The 23,657-nt window shown below is 34.7% G+C and overlaps 1 protein-coding gene across 6 annotated transcripts in view; it reads left to right on the plus strand.

Annotated features, from left to right (window-relative positions):
- Positions 1-23,657, plus strand: part of GALNT13 (polypeptide N-acetylgalactosaminyltransferase 13) — a 590,104-nt gene that overhangs the window by 270,928 nt on the left and 295,519 nt on the right. For all 6 annotated transcript variants that reach the window (XM_007964986.3, XM_007964988.3, XM_073019693.1 and 3 more), the window contains one exon: positions 1,627-1,795. In XM_007964986.3, the coding sequence (XP_007963177.1) occupies positions 1,627-1,795 (169 nt within the window). The remainder of the gene's footprint in view (positions 1-1,626; positions 1,796-23,657) is intronic.

Here is a 23,657-nt window from a genome sequence, read left to right on the forward strand (position 1 = left end):
TAAACTTTTTTTTTAATCTTAGAAATGAAAGATACCTTAATGTCATTGTCTCACCAACATCACAAATTCATCCAAAGCCAAATTCAATAACGTCATCTGAGTTCAGGGATATTACATGTACTGACACCCAAAGAAAATTATTTTTATTGGGATTTTATTTCTTAAATTTAGAAAAATGTACCTTCTCATAACATTTCTGCCATTATTTCTATTTTTGCTTTTTAAAGTGAATGATAATCTTTGTAAATTTTATTTTGATGACTACTTTTTAAATAGTTTGAAACTGAATACATATTTTTTTCTATATACAATATTTCCTGTTCTAACTATTTTTATGTATGTGAGAGGATTTCAAGGCCAATCACCTTTTCTTAACCCATATCTAAAGGTCCTTAGAGATGCCTATTCTCTTATATAGTTTGACTCATGCCATTACAAAGTCATCAACGGGATGGTCAACTGTGTATTCATACTAATAATACCAGCTTTGATGTTTTGTGATGGTCGGCTCAGAGGAACATTTGCTGGGTGTGTTCTATCCTAGATATTACCCTATTCACACATTATTTTAGAATTTATGTTTTTAATGAAATGTTCTAACTTAAAAATTATTTTCATACGCATTATAGTCTTTTTTTTCAGTATTTCAAGGTATGCTGTGCCTAAATATGTGCCTTTTAATTTGTATAGAAATTAAACTCAGTAAGATTAATGTGTCAGGAACTATAATATAGCAAAACATTGAAAGAGTCAAGACCAGAACCACATTCCTTTCACTTTAACCTAATTTAATATCACTGTGAAGAGGAAGTTCAGGATACATTTGGGCCAACTGGAACTTTGTCTTATTACTATATATTAGCATGCATACAGGTATGTGTAGACAACACACACACCTACACACACTTTGAAACATATACTTTAGATCTAGAAGGGACTTCAGTGTAGTGATAACTTGGGAGAAGTGGCGAGAAAATTAGCCTATATATCAAATGCTGCGTTCTCTTAATGAATATTCATCCCAGAATATTATTGTGAAGTTTCAATTATAGAGCACACAGTATCCAAATTCAACTTGACATTTGAAGTTATGTGTCACCACTATGAAGCTTCTTTTGACACAATTCAAAATGTTTTGACAAAGGAATGAAATTATTATGAGATTAAGCCTTATCAGTTTTGTTTGCCTTTATAAAGATGTAATGGCAGTAGATATGTGAGATATCAAAACATTTAATTGGATGTGAAAAGAAATTAATCTTAATATTCTTTAAAGTTCTCTTATTTTGCATTATTTTGTCTGCCTGGTGTTCAACTTCATTTTTCTCTAATAAGTGTGTTAAATATATGACAGACGCTTTAACATTTGGTATTTTGTACTGTTTAGAATTATTGTCTTAATGTTTAGTCATCATATGATTTACCTAAACTTGGAAGACAACATGCAGAATTGATGTTTTTCTTTAGCATAGTGTGTGGTTTATAAGCAGTAAAATCTTGATCATTATATTATAAAACCTGTATGTAAATAATATGCTTCAGAATCTAATCAGACACACAAGTTTATTTATTCAGTTCATTATCTGTGTGTTTGTATGTATGTCTGTATCTCTGTATGTCTTACAGCTGTTATTTCAAGAAACCAAGAAGGGCCAGGAGAAATGGGAAAAGCTGTGTTAATTCCTAAAGATGACCAAGAGAAAATGAAAGAGCTGTTTAAAATCAATCAGTTTAACCTGATGGCCAGTGATTTGATTGCCCTTAATAGAAGTCTGCCAGATGTAAGATTAGAAGGGTAAGTTTTACATTTGTTGTATACTCTTTTATATTCATAATCACCATATTTCAGAATCTCAGAATTTCCACTAACTCAGATTATATCAATTCTAGAAATGTGTGGTTCTGAGTACCTATCACGTAGCAGGAATTTATTGTGCATGCATATGCTGAAAAAGGTGAGCTATTTTCTTCTCTGGCAAAGCAAAATATGTTACTTGCAAAGACACTGCAAAATACTCAGACCAAACAGGTTTTTATTTGTGAGATGTTTTTCATTGTTGCCATTTTGTTTTGCTTTCTTTATCTACCAGATGTAGAGCAAATATGCTCTTTACTAGATTACAGTTGTATATTGCTTAACACTGCAGAAATGTCCCAGAAAATCTGTCATTAGGCAATTTTGTCATTGCATAAGCATCATAGGTGTATTTACACAAACCTATATGGTATAGACTACTACCCTTCTAGGTTGTATAATATAGCCTATTGTTTCTAAGCTGTAACTCTATACAACATATTACTGTATTGAACACTGTAGATAAATGTAACATTATGTTAAGTATTTTTGTATCTAAACATAGAAAAGGTATAGTAAAAACATGATATAACACGTAAAAATTTGTATACTTGTATAGGTCATGTAGCATGAATGGAGCTTGCAGGACTGAAAGTTGCTCTGGGTGAGTCAGTGAGTGTGTAGTGAGTGTGAAGGCTTAGGGCATTACTGTACCCTACTGTAGACTTTATAAACACTATACGCTTAGGTTATACTAAATTTATTTTTAAAATTTCTTTCTTCAGTAATGAATTAACCTTACATTACTGTGATGTTATTTCATAAAGTCTTTAATTTTTTTCACTTTTAAACTATTTAGTATTAATACTTAGCTTAAAACACAAGCATATTGTACAGCTGTATAAAATATTTTCTTTATATCCTTATTCTATTAGTTTTTTTCTGTTTTTAATGTAATTTTTATTTTTTTCTGTTAAAAACGAAGACGCAATCACACACATTAGCCTAGATCTATTCAGGGTCAGTATCATCAAAACATCATTAGGCAATAGGAATCTTTCTGATTCATTATAATCTTATGAGACCATCATCATATATACGATCTGTCATTGTGCAATGCATGGCTGTATTTGCCTTACTGCATAAAAAGGTCCATATACTTTGCTTATAAAAAGTATACCTGCATTGTTATTCCAACATAAAGATAGCTAATTGTCTATATGACTCTTTGACCCTGTAAAAGTGGTTTATTATGGTTTCCAGCAATTTATATGCTGTTTATAATTAGAATGCTTGATTATCAGCTATGGAAGAAATATGCACTTGGAAAATAATATTACATGAAAAATGATGTTGAAAAATTCAATTTTTATGTGATTAACTGTAAGCTATGCTCTAGATAGTTGAACATATTTTAAACAGATGTAATAAAATGAAATTTAGTGGCAGAGTTGTAATTCTAGTATATAGTCCTTGTAAAGCAAACTCTTGGCATTAATAAAAGATGTGTCTTGAGATTTTAGAAAATCTCCAAGTTTACAAATATACTCCAGGACACACTTCCATGTAAATATAAATTGTTCTTTTGAGCACTTAATGATTTTTCTCTACATGCAACAGAACATAATTAATGCAAATAAAAATTGCCACCTCTAATGAGCTACATTACAGTACTGTGTCATGATATTAGCATCATATTTACTAGCTCTTATTGTTTTCTTTCCAAATTACTTCATATAATGTGAAAACCTTGGCTGGGCTCGGTGGCTCATGCCTGTAATCTTAGCACTTTGGGAGGCCAAGGCAGGTGGATCACCTGAGGTCAGGAGTTCAAGACCAACATGACCAATATGGTGAAACCCCATCTCTACTAAAAATACAAAATTAGCTGAGTGTGGTGGTGCACACCTGTAATCCCAGCTACTTGGGAGGCTGAGGCAGGAGAATCACTTGCACCTGAGAGGCAGAGGTTGCAGTGGGCCGAGATTTTGCCATTGCACTCCAGCCTGGTCAACAAGAGCAAAACTCTGTCTCAAAAAAAAAAAAAAAAAAAAAAGAAAAAGAAAATCTTGTTGAGATTCCAGGGCTTGTAATTGTCAGAGGTTTATTTGGTAGCTTAGTAACTGCTTTGTCACAACCATTGTGTACTTTTGAAATGTCTCTCTCAACAAAATCACAAGTAATTACATATTGTGGACATTTTTGGCCCCTGGAAAATAGTTCAACATTTAATATTAAATTTGTGCATTGCAAATTACTATGTAAAAATAGTTTTACATGTAGTCCTGTGCATGTATATATATTTGTTTGTATATAGATACATTTAAAAGTGTATACAATAAGCATATACAAAAAATATGTACAATGAGCGTAGTCTTCAAAGCAGTTTTGAGCATTTTGGATGCTAAGTTTATAATGTTTTAATGTTGCATTTATTACTTTGTTTTATATGCTGTAGTATGCTTTAGTGCAGTGGTCCCCTACCTTTTGGTACTGGGGACCAGTTTTGTGGAAGACAATTTTTCTACAGATTTGGAGGTGGTGGGTTGGGGGTTGGGAGTGATTTCAGGATGAAACTGTTCTAACTCAGTTCATTAGGCATTAGATTCTCATAAGGAGCACACAGCCTAGATCCCTCGCATGTGTAGTTCACAATAGGGTTTGTGCTCCTGTGAAAATCTAATGCAGTGGCTGATCTGACAGGAGACTGAGTTCAGGTGATAATGCTTGCTCTCGGGCAACTCACCTCCTGCTGTGTGGCTGGGTTCCTGTAACAGGCCAGGACCAGTACTGGTCTTTAGCCCCAGGGACCTCTGCTGTAGTGTGATAAAATGAGTGGATATGATACTTATATATTCCAGAAAACTAGGTAAACACTATTTCAAGTTTTTAAAAATTCTTGACTTTCAATCGTCAGAATACAAATAAATCAGAACCATGAATTCAAAAAAACAAAACAAACAAACAAAAAAACTCCATTGAGCTACTGTTTAAAATATTCATAGCCAGTGATATTTTTTTCTTTTAAGAATCTCTGCCAGGCACAGTGGCTCATGTCTGTAATTCCAGCACTTTGGGAGGCTGAGGCGGGCAGATCACCTGAGGTCACGGGTTTGAGACCAGCCTGGCCAACATGTGAAACCCCATCTCTACTACAAATACAAAAATTACCCAGGTGTGGTGGCCCATGCCTGTAATCCCAGCTACTCGGGTGGCTGAAGCAGCAGAATCACTTGAACCCAGGAGGCAGAGGTTGCGGTGAGCCATGATTGTGCCACTGCACTCCAGCCTGGGTGACAGAGAAAAAAAAAAAAAAAAAAAAGAGAGAATATCTTAGCTCTAGTTTGTTATCTTAGTCTTAAAAAAAAAAAAAAAAAAAAAAAAAAAAAAAAAAAAAAAAAAGGATCCCTTACCATACTAAGTTTATGAGTAAGTCATAAACTGTGGAGAGATCCAACATTATAAATGAATAAGTCAAGTTGCTTAGCATGAAAAGTACATAAAATCCTGTATTTACTCTGGTTACTATTGCTTGGATTCTCATATTTTACAGTTTCTGAAATAATATTAATGAAATATTTTTTCGTTTTATTTTTATATAAGACTACAGTGTATGTTGTAAGTAAGAAAACAGAAATACCATGCAAAATTCCTAGACAAGTCACAGTGTATGAGGTTTACCAAGGACATTTGCAAGTCATCTTGAATGACTCAATTGTGGGACTGCCTGGGAACAACTAATGTTGAAAACCCTACCATGAGTCACATAGCCAAACTGTTATTTAAAAGATGTAGAAATGTTAATACTCATTTGATCTAGAAAATATTTTTATAATTTGGTTGTATGTCAGTTACAGTTCAGTTTTTGGATAATTATATCCTAAAAAGATATAGATATATTAAGCTAGCACAAGTGATGACTGATATAAATTATATAAAGATGTAAAAAGAATAGGATTCTAAAATAATTAATTTAAGAAGAAGCTGAATTTATTTTAGTGGAAAACTTGAGTTGATACTTAGAAAGTGTCTGAGTCATCCAAACTGTGAATTCATTCAAATATTTAATCATATTTTACAGCGTTATACCTTTAAACTATTTTGGCTAAATTCAGAAAATTGTCCAAAAAGTTTAATGTTATGTTTGATGTTAATATCAATTTGCAAATACTGGAAAATGTATTCAAGGAATAAATCTAAGCATATATCCTATGTTTACACAGGAACAGACTAGGTAAAAATAGTTTTTTTTGGAGGCAGTTGTGAATAACCATTAGGACAAACTGAAGTTCTGTTCTGTAATATCTATCCCTAGGAATGTTTAAATATTTATAAAAAATTACTTAAAGTATTTAATTTTTTAATACATGCAACACATTTGTATGTAATCTTATATAATACATATAATATATATATACACATACATAGAGAGGGAGAGAGAGAGAGAGACTACATAAGAATCCCAGAAATGAAGGGCCTTCAAGAAGGTAAAACATTTCATAAAGAGGCATCTGCCCTTTATTGTACTTAAAATATAAAAGTAACATAATTTTTTTGTAACTAGCATCTTATATCAAAAAATTAGAATTGCATACAAATGTGTATTATATATATAATATATAATATAAATTATATTTATATATACATAGAGACTAAAAATTTACCTATAAATTTACATATAAACTTTATTTATATGTATAAATAAAATTTTAGACAGCTGTAACCAGCCCTCTCTCTCCTTTGTCCATTCCCCCACAAATAAAATTTTTAAAAGTGAATGTCTTAATAGTCTATCTGATTCAGAATGTTGAGAAAAATGACTATTAACTAATGGCTCAGCATTAGAGATTTGTTAGCATGTTTCTTATCAACTATGGGGCTAATATTTGTAAATTTATATATTTTGGATTTCATAAGAGCAGGATTTAAATACTTCTGTTGTCAGAAAGTAAATAAATGAATGTCATTTTGTTTGGTTTTTAACCTAAAGTTATTTAGCATGTACTTGAATTCAGTCATTTAATAACACTTCAAGGGCTGGTATTGAGTTTTTTGAAGGTTATAATGCTGCTAGCATTTAAATATTTTTCATCAGGAAAAAAAATTGAGAAAATAGAAATTTTATTTTAGCTTTTTATATCCTAGGCCAAATAACTGCTTCTTACATATGCACACTTTCAAATCGATAAAGAGGAAAAGACTCTAGCAGGCTTACATTATTAGTGGAAGAGGAGCTGTAGCATACGAATTTTGAATAAGTTGCTCTCAAAGGACAAAGAATTTATTTATTACACAAAGTAGGAATAAGATATAGTATATATTTTTTCTGTGCTCAATCTCATGAGTACATGTTCATTTATAAGGTTTGCCTTTCCCATAAATTAAAATATGATGAATGTAGCATTAATTGCACAAAAGAGAAATAGAAAATGAGAATATTAATTGGATTTCCAATCTCTGTTCCACATCTTTTCTTTTTAATTTGAGAATTATTGCAACATTTATATGCTGGTAAAAGTCTTCCCTGTGAAGATAATAATAATTTCTTTAATAATTTGATTTATGTAATGTTCTCATGTGTAGAATTAATTTCACTATCCAGATTAAAACTGGTATGTTAGAATGCCTGCATATTTACATATGCACAAGGTATGTATACATACACACACACACACACACATGCATACATACACACATATGTACACACCCATACATACACATACACACACATATATACACACACTTGAGGCATGTGGATATAAGTATTATTATAATTTGGGGGATAATAATACTGTTACACTGTAAGTTTTCTTTCAAATAAAGTAGAGTAACACGTCTAGGCATGTTCTCAGGGACACATTTAAGTACATCATATGCAGAAAACATGCCACATAACCTTTATTTACACTTGAACTACCCCTCCATGGTTTCCTTATGTAATTTAATTTTCTGACACTACTACCTTCAACTTCTAAAAAAAATGTGGTACTATATGCATAACATAAAATTTACCATTTTAACTATTTTAAAGCACATAGTGAAGTAGTGTTAAGTATAAAGGGCATCAGAATATGCTACCCTAAAATATGCCAATTTATCATAAAGATTCTTTTGAGCTGAAGGCAATTAAGGAAAAGCGGGCACAGGAAACCTCTCTGCTCTTCCCCATCTACCTAAAGTAGGGCATACATTTGACTTATAAAAGTATCCCTCACTCTCATACCAGGAGAAGAGCAACCTTTATTAGCAGAGATAGAAATGCTGCCAAGATAAGCCAGCATAAACAAATTTCACTAAATAACCTTTACTATCCATTAGTTTTCCTACTACATTACAGAGTTTCCCACCCTAGATGCCCCAAAACCTTTTCCTTTGTCTTGCCACTTCTCCACAATTTATCACCCTTTTTTAAAATGCCATATAAACCCACTGAGTTTAACTACTTGTTTGGGTCTTCACTTCTTTTCTATGAAGGTCTCTGTTCATGTGAAAATCAAATGATTATAATCAAATAAAATGTGTATGCCTTTTTTTCCTGTTAATTTGTGTTTTTTTTTTTTTTTTTTTTTTTTTTTTTTTTTAAGTTTAATTCACAAGCCCCAGTTATAGAACCTAAGAAGGTAGAGGAAAGGTTTTTCTGTTCCCTATAAGTGAATTTACATTGTTGTGCAATGGATCTTTAGCATTATTTTTATTTTGTAAAACTGAAATTCTATAGCCGTTAAACAGCAACTCCACATTTCCCCAGCCCCTAGCAACCGCCATTCTATGTTCTGACTTTCTGAGGTTGATATTTTCAGCATTTATCAGCACCTAATTGTGTACCCATGAAAACTAAGAGATACGGTTTTACATTAGAGAATGGAATATATATATGTATTTGAATGATATATATTATATATAGTATGTATTTTTAAAATGATATACATAAATCAAAATGATATATATATAATTCAAATATATATTTATATATCTCCTAGTATGTAGCAGTGTGAATTTAGAAGTGCCATTGTATCAAGGTGTGATGAAGGACAGTTTTACAGGAAGGTGTATTTGGAACCAAGCTTTGTAAGATGAATTTGTGTAGAACCAGGCTGACAGAAACGAGACAGCAGAAAAGATAGTATAGACAAGAAAGCCAGTTCTGAGTAGAGGAGGGACAATGAAACTGTTTGTCAGGAACATGGATCATAGGTAAACAGATATGGAGCCTGGCTATCATTTTATTTATACTCTTAATAATTTATATATTCACGTTTACCAAATACCTGTTAGTTTGTTTGTTTTTGCAAATTCTAATTGAGAAAGCAGAAAATCTATTTTTCATTTTCTAAATCTACATGGTAATCATGTTTTTGCTTATGTTTTTCCTACTTGAGTTATGTAGGCCTGAAAGGGTTTTTAAAATATTATCTACTATCATGGTTGTTACTGTGTTCTCATATTTCTAGTATTTCATTTTGTTCCCTATATTTTTGTTCTATGTGGCTTAAGGCAGACATACTCAATTATTTAAACCTCAGTAAAAATTAGAGTTCACAGCAATTAAATCAGACACATTCTTTCCAAAAAAATAAGAAAATTTAATACAGAAAAGATAATTTTTAAAATGCGGAAGGTTTGGATAACCAAGGAATAGAAAATGATGATACAGTTTAGACAGAAGATATGTGAGGTCTTGTGAGAAGAGAAAACAATTAGAACGTTATTAACTATTCATCCAAGCTCACTGGCCTGCAGAGGATGATGAAGAGTCTTAAAAACAATTTTATTTAGACATGTGATGGTAGGCAACAAGGAGGTTTTAGAACAAAAACATGGTGTGATGGAAATGATATTTAGGAAGAGTTATTCTTGCAGTAGTATATAAAAGGTATTATAGATAAGAGAAGCCTGAATTTAGTAAGATTCCCTATTGGCTATTATAGTCACATAGATCTGATTGGATGAGGAACTTGTCTAGGATAACGGCCTTAGAAACATAAAGCAATATGTAGTAATTAATTAAAATGAAGAGAAAGAAAACACATCAAATTTAAGATAGCTTCAGGAGGGATGGGAATGTGGTTGAATTTTCAACTTTATTTGTATGTGTAAGTATTTGTGTATGTGCATTTATAGGAAAGAGAGATAGGAACTGTAAGTAAAAATTATCCTAAGTATATTTTCAAGTGATTTTCCAGAATTGGTGACTTACTAGATACAAGGGAAGTCAAAATATGACTTTAATGTTTCAAATTAGTTGACTAGGAGATTTGTGGTATTGCTGATTGTTTATCTTTGTGTGTGTGTGTGTGTGTATAAACATACATATACAAAGAGTCACATAAATGCCACTTTTAATATGGATAGTAGAATTTACTTCACATTCACATATAAGATCATTAGATAAATCAAAATATTATGGAAACTATTATTGTTATCTTTAGAGGCAAGATTTTTACCAGCATATGAAAGCTATAGTAATTCTCAACTTAAAAATAAAAGACGTGTACCAGAGATCAGAAATTCAATTAATGTCCTTGTTTCTATTTCACCTTTATGAAATCAATGCTGCTTTTATCTGTATATTATTACAGTAATTGTTCAAAATATAATTTTTAAAATCAGCCATTTGAAAGTCAGTCTTTATGGTTAAAAATGTGTATTTTTGGCCGGGCGCGGTGGCTCAAGCCTGTAATCCCAGCACTTTGGGAGGCCGAGACGGGCGGATCACAAGGTCAGGAGATCGAGACCATCCTGGCTAACCTGGTGAAACCCCGTCTCTACTAAAAAAATACAAAAAACTAGTCGGGCGAGGTGGCGGGCGCCTGTAGTCCCAGCTACTCAGGAGGCTGAGGCAGGAGAATGGCATGAACCTGGGAGGCAGAGCTTGCAGTGAGCTGAGATCCGGCCACTGCATTCCAGCCTGGGTGGCAGAGCAAGACTCCGTCTCAAAAAAAAAAAAAAAAAAAAAAAAAAAGGTGTATTTTTTTTACTCGTCTCATGGAAAAAAATCTAATTTATAAAGCAAAGATTTTTTTTTTTAGTAAACATTTGCAGATCGATTCAACTTCAGAAAGCAGATATTTCTGTTATTGCTAGAAAAATCCTATGTGGAAGGAATATTTGACTTTGTATTAAATTACCTCTCACTATTTTTTGCCCCCGATGTTTTCTGTGCACACATCAGTTTCTTATGGGAAGGGTAAATTGTTCTAATGCCAGCTTACACTAATATTTTTCTGAGGAAGAATGTGATTTTATAGTTAAATTAATTCATGATAGTAAGACATAGTTTTGTTGACATGAAAGATGTTAGCATCTGTCTAAAAATTCTCATTGTATATTATAATTAATATTCTCATCAGCTTGCAAAGTCTCCCCATAGAAGCCAGTATACTTTCTGTATGGTAATTGCTGTTTAAATTAGAAAATTTATATTTGGATTTTGAATTTTAATATTTAATGTTGCTATGTAATTTTGTTCATTAAGAATATTGAAAACAAGGCCAAAAATAAGTTGCATTTTGTTGCATTCCAAGTCCAACTTGAAATAAATGGAACATAAGTAATGGTTATACTTTTAGGATAAAACTATATATGTACAAATATATTTTCTACATATATTTATGTATTGCATAATACATATATATTCTACATATATTTATGTATTGCATTTATAGTGTCTTATTTTGTTTTTTCCTTAACATAAAGCACTTTCTATTATTTTTTATGTCTTTTTATTTGTGAGTTATAGTATAGATACAGACAGACACATTTTCCCTAAAATGTCATAGGAGACTTTCTGGTTATATTTGACCAGATAGTTAATTTTCTAAGATAGTGTTCTATCTTCAAATAGAAATGGAAAGATCAAATATAATGTGATTGTTTTATCATCATACTATATAAAATGGTATTGAATTCCACAATATAAATTATTTTTATTTTTAAACTAAATCTTCAAAAATTGTCCTGATATAATAAGAAAATACAGCATCCCAAAACATAATATTAATATTTATCATCTTTAGTTGCACAGATTCTTTAGTTCTTTGTAAAGAACATTATTAGATCTTCATAAGAAATGAAATATTGCTGTTTACAAGTTTAATGCACATATGTAACCTATAATTCTGTATGAAACTTTTACAAACCCTTAAGAAATGTCCTGCAAATTTGATAATTTTTTTAAATTTTATTTTTTATTTTTATTATTATACTTTAAGTTCTAGGGTACATGTGCACAACGTGCAGGTTTGTTACATATGTATACAGGAGCCATGTTGGTGTTCTGCACCCATTAACTCGCCATTTACATTAGGTATATCTCCTAATGCTATCCCTCCCCGCTGTCCCCTCTCCACAATAGGCCCCAGTGTGTGGTCTCCTTCCTGTGTCTAAGTGATCTTATTGTTCAGTTCCCACCTATGAGTGAGAACATGCAGTGTTTGGTTTTCTGTTCTTGCAATAGTTTGCTGAGAATTATGGTTTCCAGCTGCATCCATGTCCCTACAAAGGACACGAGCTCATCTTTTTTATGGCTGCATAGTATTCAACGGTGTATATGTGCCACATTTTCTTAATCCAGTCTGTCACTGATGGACATTTGGGTTGATTCCAAGTCTTTGCTATTGTAAATAGTGCCTCAATAAACATACGTGTGCATGTGTCTTTATAGCAGCATGACTTAAAATCCTTTGGGTATATACCCAGTAATGGGATGGCTGGATCATATGGTATTTTTAGTTCTAGATCCTTGAGGAATCACCATACTGTTTTCCAAAATGGTTGAACTAGTTTACAATCCCACCAACAGTGTAAAAGTGTTCCTATTTCTCCACAACCTCTCCAGCACCTATTGTTTCCTGACTTTTTTTTTTTTTTGAGACAGAGTCTCGCTCTGTGGCCCAAGCTGGAGTGCAGTGGCCAGATCTCAGCTCACTGCAAGCTCTGCCTCCTGGGTTTACACCATTCTCCTGCCTCAGCCTCCTGAGTAGCTGGGACTACAGGCACCTGCCATCTCGCCCGGCTAGTTTTTTGTTTTAGTAGAGATGGGGTTTCACTGGGTTAGCCAGGATCGTCTCGATCTCCTGACCTCGTGATCCACCCATCTCAGCCTCCCAAAGTGCTGGGATTACAGGCTTGAGCCACCGCGCCCGGCCTGTTTCCTGACTTTTTAATGATTGCCATTATAACTGGTGTGAGATGGTATCTCATTGTGGTTTTGATTTGTATTTCTCTGATGGCCAGTGATGATGAGCATTTTTTCATGTGTCTGTTGGCTGTATGAATGTCTTCTTTTGAGAAGTGTCTGGTCGTATCCTTTGACCACTTTTGGATGGGGTTGTTTATTTTTTTCTTGTAAATTTGTTTGAGTTCTTTGTAGGTTCTGGCTATTAGCCCTTTGTCAGATGAGTAGATTGCAAAAATTTTCTCCCATTCCGTAGGTTGCCTGTTCACTCTGATGGTAGTTTCTTTTGCTGTGCAGAAGCTCTTTAGTTTAATTAGATCCCATTTGTGAATTTTGGCTTTTGTTGCCATTGCTTTTGATGTTTTAGACATGAAGTCCTTGCCCATGCCTATGTCCTCAATGGTATTACCTAGGTTTTCCTCTAGGGTTTTTATGGTGTTAGGTCTAACATTTAAATCTCTAATCCATCTAGAATTAATTTTCGTATAAGGAGTAAGGAAAGGATCCAGTTTCAGCTTTCTACTTATGACTAGCCAATTTTCCCAGCACCATTTATTAAATAGGGAATCCTGTCCCCATTTCTTGTTTTTGTCAGGTTTGTCAAAGATCAGATGATTGTAGATGTGTGGTATTATTTCTGAGGGCTCTGTTCTGTTTCATTGATCTAGATCTCTGTTTTGGTACCAGTACCATGCTGTTTTGGTTACTGTAGCCATGTAATATAGTTTGAAGTCAGGTAGCATGATGCCTCCAGCTTTGTTCTTTTGGCTTAGGATTGTCTTGGCAGTGTGGGATCTTTTTTGGTTCCATATGAACTTTAAAGCAGTTTTTTCCAATTCTGTGAAGAAAGTCATTGGTAGCTTAGTGGGGATGGCATTGAATCTATAAATTACCTTGGGCAGTATGGCTATTTTCACAATATTGATTCTTCCTATCCATGAGCATATATGTTTTTCCATTTGTTTGTGTCCTCTTTTATTTCACTGAGCAGTGGTTTGTAGTTCTCCTTGAAGAGATCCTTTACATCCCTTGTAAGTTGGATTCCTAGGTATTTTATTCTCTTTGAAGCAATTGTGAATGGGAGTTCATTCATGATTTGGCTCTCTCTTTGTCTGTTTGAGGTATAAGAATGCTTGTGATTTTTGCACATTAATTTTGTATCCTGAGACTTTGCTGAAGTTGCTTATCAGCTTAAGGAGATTTTGGGCTGAGACAATGGGGTTTTCTAAATATACAATCATGTCATCTGCAAACAGGGACAGTTTGACTTCTTCTTTTCCTAACTGAATACCCTTTATTTCTTTCTGTTGTCTGATTGCCCTAGCCAGAACTTCCAACACTATGTTGAATAGGAGTGATGAGAGTGGGCATCCCTGTCTTGTGCCAGTTTTCAAGGGGAATGCTTCCAGTTTTTGCCTATTCAGTATGATATTGGCTGTGGGTCTGTCATAAATAGCTCTTATTATTTTGAGATATGTTCCATCAATACCAAATTTATTGAGAGTTTTTAGCATGAAGCACTGTTGAATTTTGTCAAAGGCCTTTGCTGCATCTATTGAGATAATCATGTGGTTTTTGTCTTTGGTTCTGTTTATATGCTGGATTACATTTATTGATTTGCATATGTTGAACCAGCCTTGCATCCCAGGGATGAAGCCCACTTGATCATGGTGGATAAGTTTTTTGATGTGCTGCTGGATTCGGTTTTTCAATATTTTATTGAGGATTTTTGCATAGATGATCATCAAGGATATTGGTCTAAAATTCTCCTGTTTTGTTGTGTCTCTGCCAGGCTTTGGTATCAGGATGATGTTGGCCTCATAAAATGGGTTAGGGAGGATTCCCTCTTTTTCTATTGATTGCAATAGTTTCAGAAGGAATGGTACCAGCTCCTCCTCATACCTATAGTAGAATTCGGCTGTGAATCCATCTGGTCCTGGACTTTTTTTTGTTGGTAGGCTATTATTGCCCCAATTTCAGAGCCTGCTATTGGTCTATTCAGGGATTCAACTTCTTCCTGGTTTAGTCTTGGGAGAGTGTAAGTGTCCAGGAAATTTATCCATTTCTTTGAGGTTTTCTAGTTTACTCGCATAGAGGTATTTATAGTATTTTCTGATGGTAGTTTGTTTTTCTGTTGGGTTGGTGGTGATATCCCCTTTATCATTTTTATTGCATCTATTTGATTCTTCTCTCTTTTCTTCTTTATTAGTCTTGCTAGCAGTCTATCAATTTTGTTGATCTTTTCAAAAAACCAGCTCCTGGATTCATTGATTTTTTTGGAGGGTTTTTTTGTGTCTCTATCTCCTTCAGTTCTGCTCTGATCTTAGTTATTTGTTGCCTTCTGCTAGCTTTTGAATGTGTTTGCTCTTTCTTCTCTAGTTCTTTTAATTGTGATGTTAGGGTCTCCATTTTAGATCTTTCCTGCTTTCTCTTGTGGGCTATATTTAGTGCTATAAATTTCCCTCTACACACTGCTTTAAATGTGTCCCAGAGATTCTGGTATGTTGTGTCTTTTGTCTCATTATTTCCAAAGAACATCTTTATTTCTGCTTTCATTTCGTTATGTACCCAGTAGTCATTCAGGAGCAGGTTGTTCAGTTTCCATGTAGTTGAGCAGTTTTGAGTGAGATTCTCTATCCTGAGTTCTAGTTTGAGTACACTGTGGTCTGAGAGACAGTTTGTTATAATTTCTATTCTTTTATATTTGCTGAGGAGTGCTTTACTTCCAACTATGTAGTCAATTTTGGAATAAGTGCGATGTGGTGCTGAGAAGAATGTATATTCTGTTGGTTTGGGGTGGAGAGTTCTGTAGATGTCTATTAGGTGTGCTTGGTGCAGAGTTGAGTTCAATTCCTGGATATCCTTGTTAACTTTCTGTCTCATTGATCTGTGTAATGTTGACAGTGGGGTGTTGAAGTCTCCCATTGTTATTGTATGGGATTCTTAGTCTCTTTGTAAGTCTCTAAGGACTTGCTTTATGAATCTGGGTTCTCCTGTATTGGATGCCTATGTATTTAGGATAGTTAGCTCTTCGTGATGAATTAATCCCTTTACTAAACATTATGTAATGGCCTTCTTTGTCTCTTTTGATCTTTGATGATTTAAAGTCTGTTTTATCAGAGACTAGGATTGCAACCCCTGCTTTTTTTTTCTTTTCCATTTGCTTGGTAGATCTTCCTCCATCCCTTTATTTTGAGACTATGTGTGTCTCTGCATGTGAGATGGGTCTCCTGAATACAGCAAACTGATGGATCTTGACTCTTTATCCAATTTGCCAGTCTGTGTCTTTTAATTAGACCATTTAATCCATTTATATTTAAGGTTGATATTGTTATGTGTGAACTTGATCCTGGCATTATGATATTAGCTGGTTATTTTGCACGTTAGTTGATGCAGTTTCTTCCTACCATAGATGGACTTTACATTTTGGCATGTTTTTGCAGTGGCTGGTACCTGTTGTTCCTTTCCATGTTTAGTGCTTCCTTCTGGATCTCTTGTAGGGCAGGCCTGGTGGTGACAAAATCTCTAAGCGTTTGCTTGACTGTAAAGGATTTTATTTCTCCTTCACTTACGAAACTTAGTTTGGCTGGATATGAAATTCTCTGTTGAAAATTATTTTCTTTAAGAATGTTGAATATTGGCCCCCAGTCTCTTCTGGCTTGTAGAGTGTCTGCTGAGAGATCTGCTGTTAGTCTGATTGGCTTCCCTTTGTGGGTAACCTGACCTTTCTCTCTGACTGCCTTTAACATTTTTTCTTTCATTTCCACTTTGGTGAACCTGACAATTATGTGTCTTGGAGTTGCTCTTCTCAAGGAATATCTTTGTGGCGTTCTCTGTATTTCCTGAATTTGAATGTTGGCTTGCATTACTAGGTTGGGGAAGTTCTCCTGGATGATATCCTGCAGAGTGTTTTCCAACTTGGTTCCATTTTCCCCGTCACTTTCAGGCACACCAATCAGACATAGATTTAGTCTTTTCACATAATCCTATATTTCTTGGAGACTTTGTTCATTTATTTTTACTCTTTTTTCTTTACATTTCTCTTCTCGTTTCATTTCATTCATTTGATCTTCAATCACTGATAATCTTTCTCCAGTTGATCGAGTCGGTTACTGAAGCTTGTGCCTTGGTCATGTAGTTCTCATGTCATGGTTTTCATCTCTATCAGTTCTTTTAAGGTCTTCTCTGCACTGATTATTCTAGTTATCCATTCATCCATTCTTTTTTCAAGGTTTTTAGTTTCCTTGTGCTGGTTACATAGTTCCTCCTTTAGCTCTGAGAAGTTTGATTGACTGAAGCCTTCTACTCTCAAGTCGTCAAATCGTCATTCTCTGTCCAGCTTTGATCCGTTACTGGTGATGAGCTGTGTTCCTTTGGAGGGGGAGATGCCCTCTGATTTTTTTAATTTTGTGCTTTTCTGCACTGCTTTTTCCCCATATTTGTGGTTTTATCTGCCTTTGGTCTTTGATGATGGTGATGTACTGATGAGGTTTTGGTGTGGGTGTCCATTCTGTTTGTTAGTTTTCCTTCTAACAGTCAGGACCCTCAGCTGCAGGTCTGTTGGAGTTTGCTTGAAGTCCACTCCAGACCCTGTTTGCCTGGTATCAGCAGCGGAGACTGCAGAAGATAGAATATTGCTGAACAGCGAGTGTTGCTATCTGATTCTTGCTCTGGAAGCTTCGTCTCAGGGTGTACCCAGCCATGTGAGGTGTGATGTGTCGGTCTGCACCTAGTGGGGGATATCTCCCAACTAGGCTACTCAGGGATCAGGGACCCACTTGAGCAGGTAGTCTGTCCGTTCTCAGATCACAACCTCCGTGCTGGGAGAACCACTGCTCTCCACAATATAAATTCTTAAATAAAATTCACATTTTATATTCATCCAGTGTCTCATTTCTAAGCTATATTTTATGAAAAATTTAAAAGCAAGTGTAGCACATAGTTCCTATCCTTGATAAGCTTACATAGCATAATGATTAGGAAGATATATTTTCCCCCATGACACAGTTTAAACATATTAATTAATAAATTGTGTGATAATAGTAAATGTAGCTAAATATCAATATTTATTGAACTTTTAGTATGTATCAGCTATATGTTAAGTGGTTGAGCTGAATTATGACATGGAATTTTCAATCAAAGCCCAATGAAGTATATCATATACTTTAATGTATTTGTTTATAGATTAGGAAACATACTCAGAAAGGTTAAGGAACTTCCTCAGGGTCATGCAGCTGACATTTGAAGTAAGGCTGTCTAATTCTGAGTATTTTCTCTCAACCATTAGAGAACACTAAAGAATATAAAAGGGGAAAAGACAAGATAGAGAGTTACATTACTAGGAACTTCATGGAAAAGATGAGGCATTGGTTAGTCCTTGAATAAAGGCTGGAACTTATATAGATATAAGGGAGAACACAAAAGTTCCAAGTTGAAAGACAAAAGTCCCTTTGTTATTCCATCTCCTCATGCACAGAATAGAATGATTAAATAGTGTGTTGAAGAGACTGATCTAATTTAATAATGAGTTTATTTGGGAGATGGTTCATACAATCATGCTGAGTTTTCTTAACTTAAATACTTAAATCACTACTCTCAGGCAGACTTTAATGCTGTCCGTCAGTCATACGATATGTCTATCCTTGTCTATCCTTTTTTCCACTTTGTAAATTATTAGTTTATAAATTCATCACTCCCCTCCCTCACACCAACAATACTTCCTCTCAGTCCTCATTCTCATTATCTTACCTTCTGTTTCACTGAGAAAAATAGATGCAAAGAAAACTCCCCCTAGTCTCACCATGGCATCTACCCATCTACCCAGTTACTTGAATTTGTACCCCTTAACTCAGCCTTCTCCACTATTACTATGAATACTTTGTCCATGTTTCCAATTACAACCAGCCCATCCTCTAGGTGTTCTTTCCTCTTACCTCTTAACTACTTAAGCTCAAATGCACTGTTCACACAATTATACCTACTTTTTTTTTAAGAGATGGTGTCTCACTATGTTGCCCAGGCTGGATTTAAACTCCTGGACTCAAGCAATACTCCTACCTCAGCCTCCCACATAACTAGGACTACAGAATCCTGCTTGCTTCTTTAGTCAGTTTTCTCTCTTGGGTTATTCTTACCAGAATGCAAACATACTGTTTATGCATGTTTATGCAAACATGTCCCTTAAAAACAAATGTATAAACAAAATACTTCTCTAGCAAATGCTTATCATGGATTTGTTCATTTTTCTTTTCTTATTCCAAAAAGTTATTGAAAGAGTTGGCTGTCACTCTCTTGAGCCATCTCCCTACCACCATTTTGTTTTGAATTCCCTGCAGTTGACTTTTATCCCCACAATACAACAAAATTGCTGTTGCCGAGGTCACTAATGGTTCCTATGGTGCTATATTTAACAGTCAGTTCTCAGTTCTCATGTTTCTTGACTTGTCAGCATAATTTGACACAGTTGATTATGATCTCCTTTTTGAAATAAATTTTTCACCTGGCTTTTAAGTCACTTTTTAAATATAATTTAAATATAATTTAATTATATTTTCTCCCACTTTTCTGGCGATCCCTTCCCTTTGTTATTTGCTGATGCCTTTTCACCCTAAACCCAAGCGTAGATATGTCCTAAGGGTAAGGCCTAAGAGTAATGAACTGGCCAATTTCCTGTAGGCAATCATTCCCATGGAAATTTCATGTAGAGTGTCAATGTTCAATATCATTTTAATCTGCAGCCCAGACGTCTTCCCTGACATCCAGAATTGAACATCTAATGGTATTCGGGATATCTTCCCTTGACTATCCAACACTCATCTAAATCTTAAGATGTCCAAAACTCAGCACCAGATAGTCCCCACAAAGCCTCATCTTTTTAGGAAGTTAATCCTCTTAGAAAACAGAAACTCCATTCTTTCATTGGCTCAGGCCAAACCAGGAAGTCTCATTGCACCATCTCTTTCTCTTACTATCAATATCTGACTCATCATCTCATTAAAAATATTAACGCTTATCATCATCTTCCCTGCTACTGTTAATATTTTAGTCTAAGCTGCTGCTATTTTTACCTGAATCATTGTAGCAGTCTACTAAGTGTTTTTGTTTGTTTTGGTTTGGTTTTTATTTGTTGTTGTTTTAAATTTTCTTTAGCACCCTTCCATCTCTGATCAACATAACAGTCAGAGTGAGCCTATTAAAATATAAAGTCCTGTTAAATTGTAAATCAGTTTTGTGCTTATTTCACTCACTCCAAGGCACAGGTGAACCATACTAACAACAATTCTACTTTAGGACCTTTTTACTTCCTATTCTCTCTGCCTGGCGGTTTCTCCTGAATATCCATATGGTTTGCTCCCTTACCTTCAATCTCTTTAATTATGCCTGAAGTTGCAATTTTTTTGAATTTGAAAAATCAGACCTTGGCAATGACCTTGAGCAGTAGGATATAAATAACTCCAACATGCTTAGCATTCCAATGATGGAACAGTAGGCATAATTGGGTTAACCCATTTGCCGTCTCTCTAAATTCTTCTTTGGTTGTATTATATAAAATTACTCCAACCTGTGACACTTTCTACTCCCTTATTCTGCTATATTATTCTGCTTTGTAGTACTGACTACCTAATATAATGAATGTTTTACTTCTTTATTATGAATAAGGAAATAAAACATATTTCTTTTCTCACTAAACATAAGTTTATTGATTGCAGTGGTTTTTCTTTTTATTATTTATTTATTTATTTATTTATTTATTTTTGAGACAGTCTCACTCTGTTGCCCAGGCTGGAATGCAATGCCACAATCTTGACTCACAGCAACCTCCTCCTCCCAGGTTTAAGAAATTCTCCTGCCTCAACCTCACAGGCACGTGCCACCATGCCAGGCTAAGTTTTGTATTCTTAGTAGAGACGAGGTTTCACCAGGTCGTCCAGGCTGGTCTTGAACTCCTAACCTTAAGTGATCCACCCACCTCGGCCTCCCAAAGTGTTGGAATTACAGGCATGAGACACTGTGCCCAACCAATTGCAGAGGTCTTTCTAGGGGACTTTAATCTGTATGGTGGGCACTCAATAAATATTTGTTGGGTGAATTTATAAATTAATAAATGATGATATATATTCTGATTGCACACAGAAGATGTGACAGGCAGAAAAATTTGACTTTGATTTTGTAATCAAAAGATAATAGGTTTTTAGAGACATACTAAGATGATAAAACAGGTGTAAATCTGTATTGAGATGAGTTAGTGTTTTTTTAATCTAATTTTTTTTTCTCAGCAGGACAGTTTAGCCTGGAGCAGAATAAGAAAAAAAGAGAAATTGAAAATAGTCTAATGTTGAGGATTACTACAGTGTGCACTATAAAAAATCAGAGTGTAATTGACATAGTCGGAATTTATTGATAGCTAAAAGAAGACTAACAAATTGTTACAATTAAAGTTGGAAGTCCTTTTTATAGCTTCCATTTATTGAGCAACTACCGAGTGCCCTAGGTGCTAAGTCTTCTACCTTAAGTCTTCCTCTTCAATCCTTAAATTATGCTTAAAAAGTAAATTTCATTATTCCCATTTTATAATTAAGGGAACTGAGGAAAGAGAGAGATTTTTATTTGGGCTGAACTACTGAAAATGATTTCTCTTGTAATTTCCTCTAAATTTGCTGCCAGACTTCTTTTCCCAGGCTTTATTTGATTTATCTGAGGTTTTTCACCCAGCTATTTTAAAAGTCTCATTTTTAGATACTATGGTGCAGCCTAGTTTTTAGCTAATACTGGTTGGCCTTCATACTCTCCAATGCGGCATGCATTTATATTTTCATTTTTTGTGAGAAGCATTTTGGAGACTACTTTACTGTAAAATTTCCAGCAGACCAATGACTCCCACCTAATTTCTTTTACTCTCTCTTAGTTAGTTCCTGCTTCAGACAGAACACCGTGCAAGAACTTGCTTCTGAGGCTCTCTTACCTCATCAGACAGCCCTATAGAGGAGAGACTTGAGTGCAATAATTCTTACCATATCCACTTCCCTGTAGGAATTCATGACTCCTTACCACATCCAAATTTGCAGAGGTACTTCTTCAACCACTGACTTATTTTCCCCACTCAGCCCTTACAATCTCTTTCAAGATGATTCCTGCCTTACATGTCTCCAAACATAAAGAAACCAAGTCATGTTACTATCCCATTACATTCTGTCATAACCCAAAGCATTATTTCAGATTATAATTTTATGACCATTAAATATTTTTGCAAGAGTGAGATGCTGATCTCTTAAAAGCAGCTACAACCTCTGAAAATAGATATTTTAAGATTCCTGTCACTTGGCTCAAGAGATAAGAAGCACACTACTTCCCTTCCCTAGACGTAGGAAATGCCACCGTGTACCTAACGCCTTTAAATTCTCTTGCTTCACTGAACTCTTCTTCAAATTTCTTATCTTCTCCCACAGAAATTAGAGATATATGATAGATTCACTGTTACAGTATCAATACTGCTCTCTTACCAATAGCTTCTTTTAGAATTTGGGGATAACTTATTACTGACTAGCCTCACTTTTCATACTTGCTAAAATTCCAAGAAAATGAAATTTTCTTATCTCGATACTTACCACATTTATCTGTTATCACATAGTACACAAGCCTTACAGTCAGGAATTGAACAAATCTCTCTGACTCCAAAGTTGTACTCTTTCTTATGTTGCCTACTTGAATTTCTTGAGAGGGTAAAAGACACTGAAATATGCATGCAATGAGGAGGAAATGGCCAGGATACTAAGACCATAAATGTGAACGTAAATCTGTGAAATGCTGGAGTGTTCTTGGTTCAACAACTGTATTCCCATTGTCTAATAAATGTGTTCTATATTATTAATGAATATTCTGCTAGAATGGATATTTCTTCATTTAAGAGATCTGAAAGTTCATGCCAGTTGCATCAAGATGATTGAAGCAGTCTAGAGTAGAAAAAATAAATAAATGTGAGTCCCACACTGGTATCATTTTAGGGAGTTCAGAATTGGTATGCATTGTGGTAGGAGTGGGGACAGGAGAGAACAACAGGAATGATTAAGTGGGTGGCTGAGACAGATGGTGTGGACTTCAAATAAAGAAACCCAGAGGGTGGTGGATAAATAATGATGAGAGTAGCATCGGCGAGTAAGGAAAAATTAGACAATTCTATCTCAAGAACACAGGGAATTAAGGATGAAATCAGACCTTTAAATGTTTACTAACTTTAATTATTTAAAGGATGCGACAACAAATAACACTTGGAAAATCATTTTTAAATGTTTTTGTTATAACCTCTTATAAACAAGAGGGTTAGTTTATAGGAAAAGATAAGACTGAGCAACATAAGAAAATCAAGTGTATTTTTTTTTTTTTTTTTTTTTTTTTGAGACAGTCTTGCTCTGTTGCCCAGGCTGGAGTGCAGTGGTAAGATCTCAGCTCACTGCAAGCTCCGCCTCCCGGGTTCACGCCATTCTCCTGCCTCACCCTCCGGAGTAGCTGGGACTATAGGCACCCGCCTCTACGCCCGGCTAACTTTTTTTTTTTTTTTTTTTTTGTATTTTTAGTAGAGACTGGGTTTCACCGTGTTTGCCAGGATGGTCTTGATCTCCTGACCTCGTGATCCGCCCGCCTCGGCCTCCCAAAGTGCTGGGATTACAGACGTGAGCCATCGCACCTGGC

Source organism: Chlorocebus sabaeus, chromosome 10, assembly GCF_047675955.1.
Source record: "Chlorocebus sabaeus isolate Y175 chromosome 10, mChlSab1.0.hap1, whole genome shotgun sequence".
NCBI classification, from domain to species: Eukaryota; Metazoa; Chordata; class Mammalia; order Primates; family Cercopithecidae; genus Chlorocebus; species Chlorocebus sabaeus.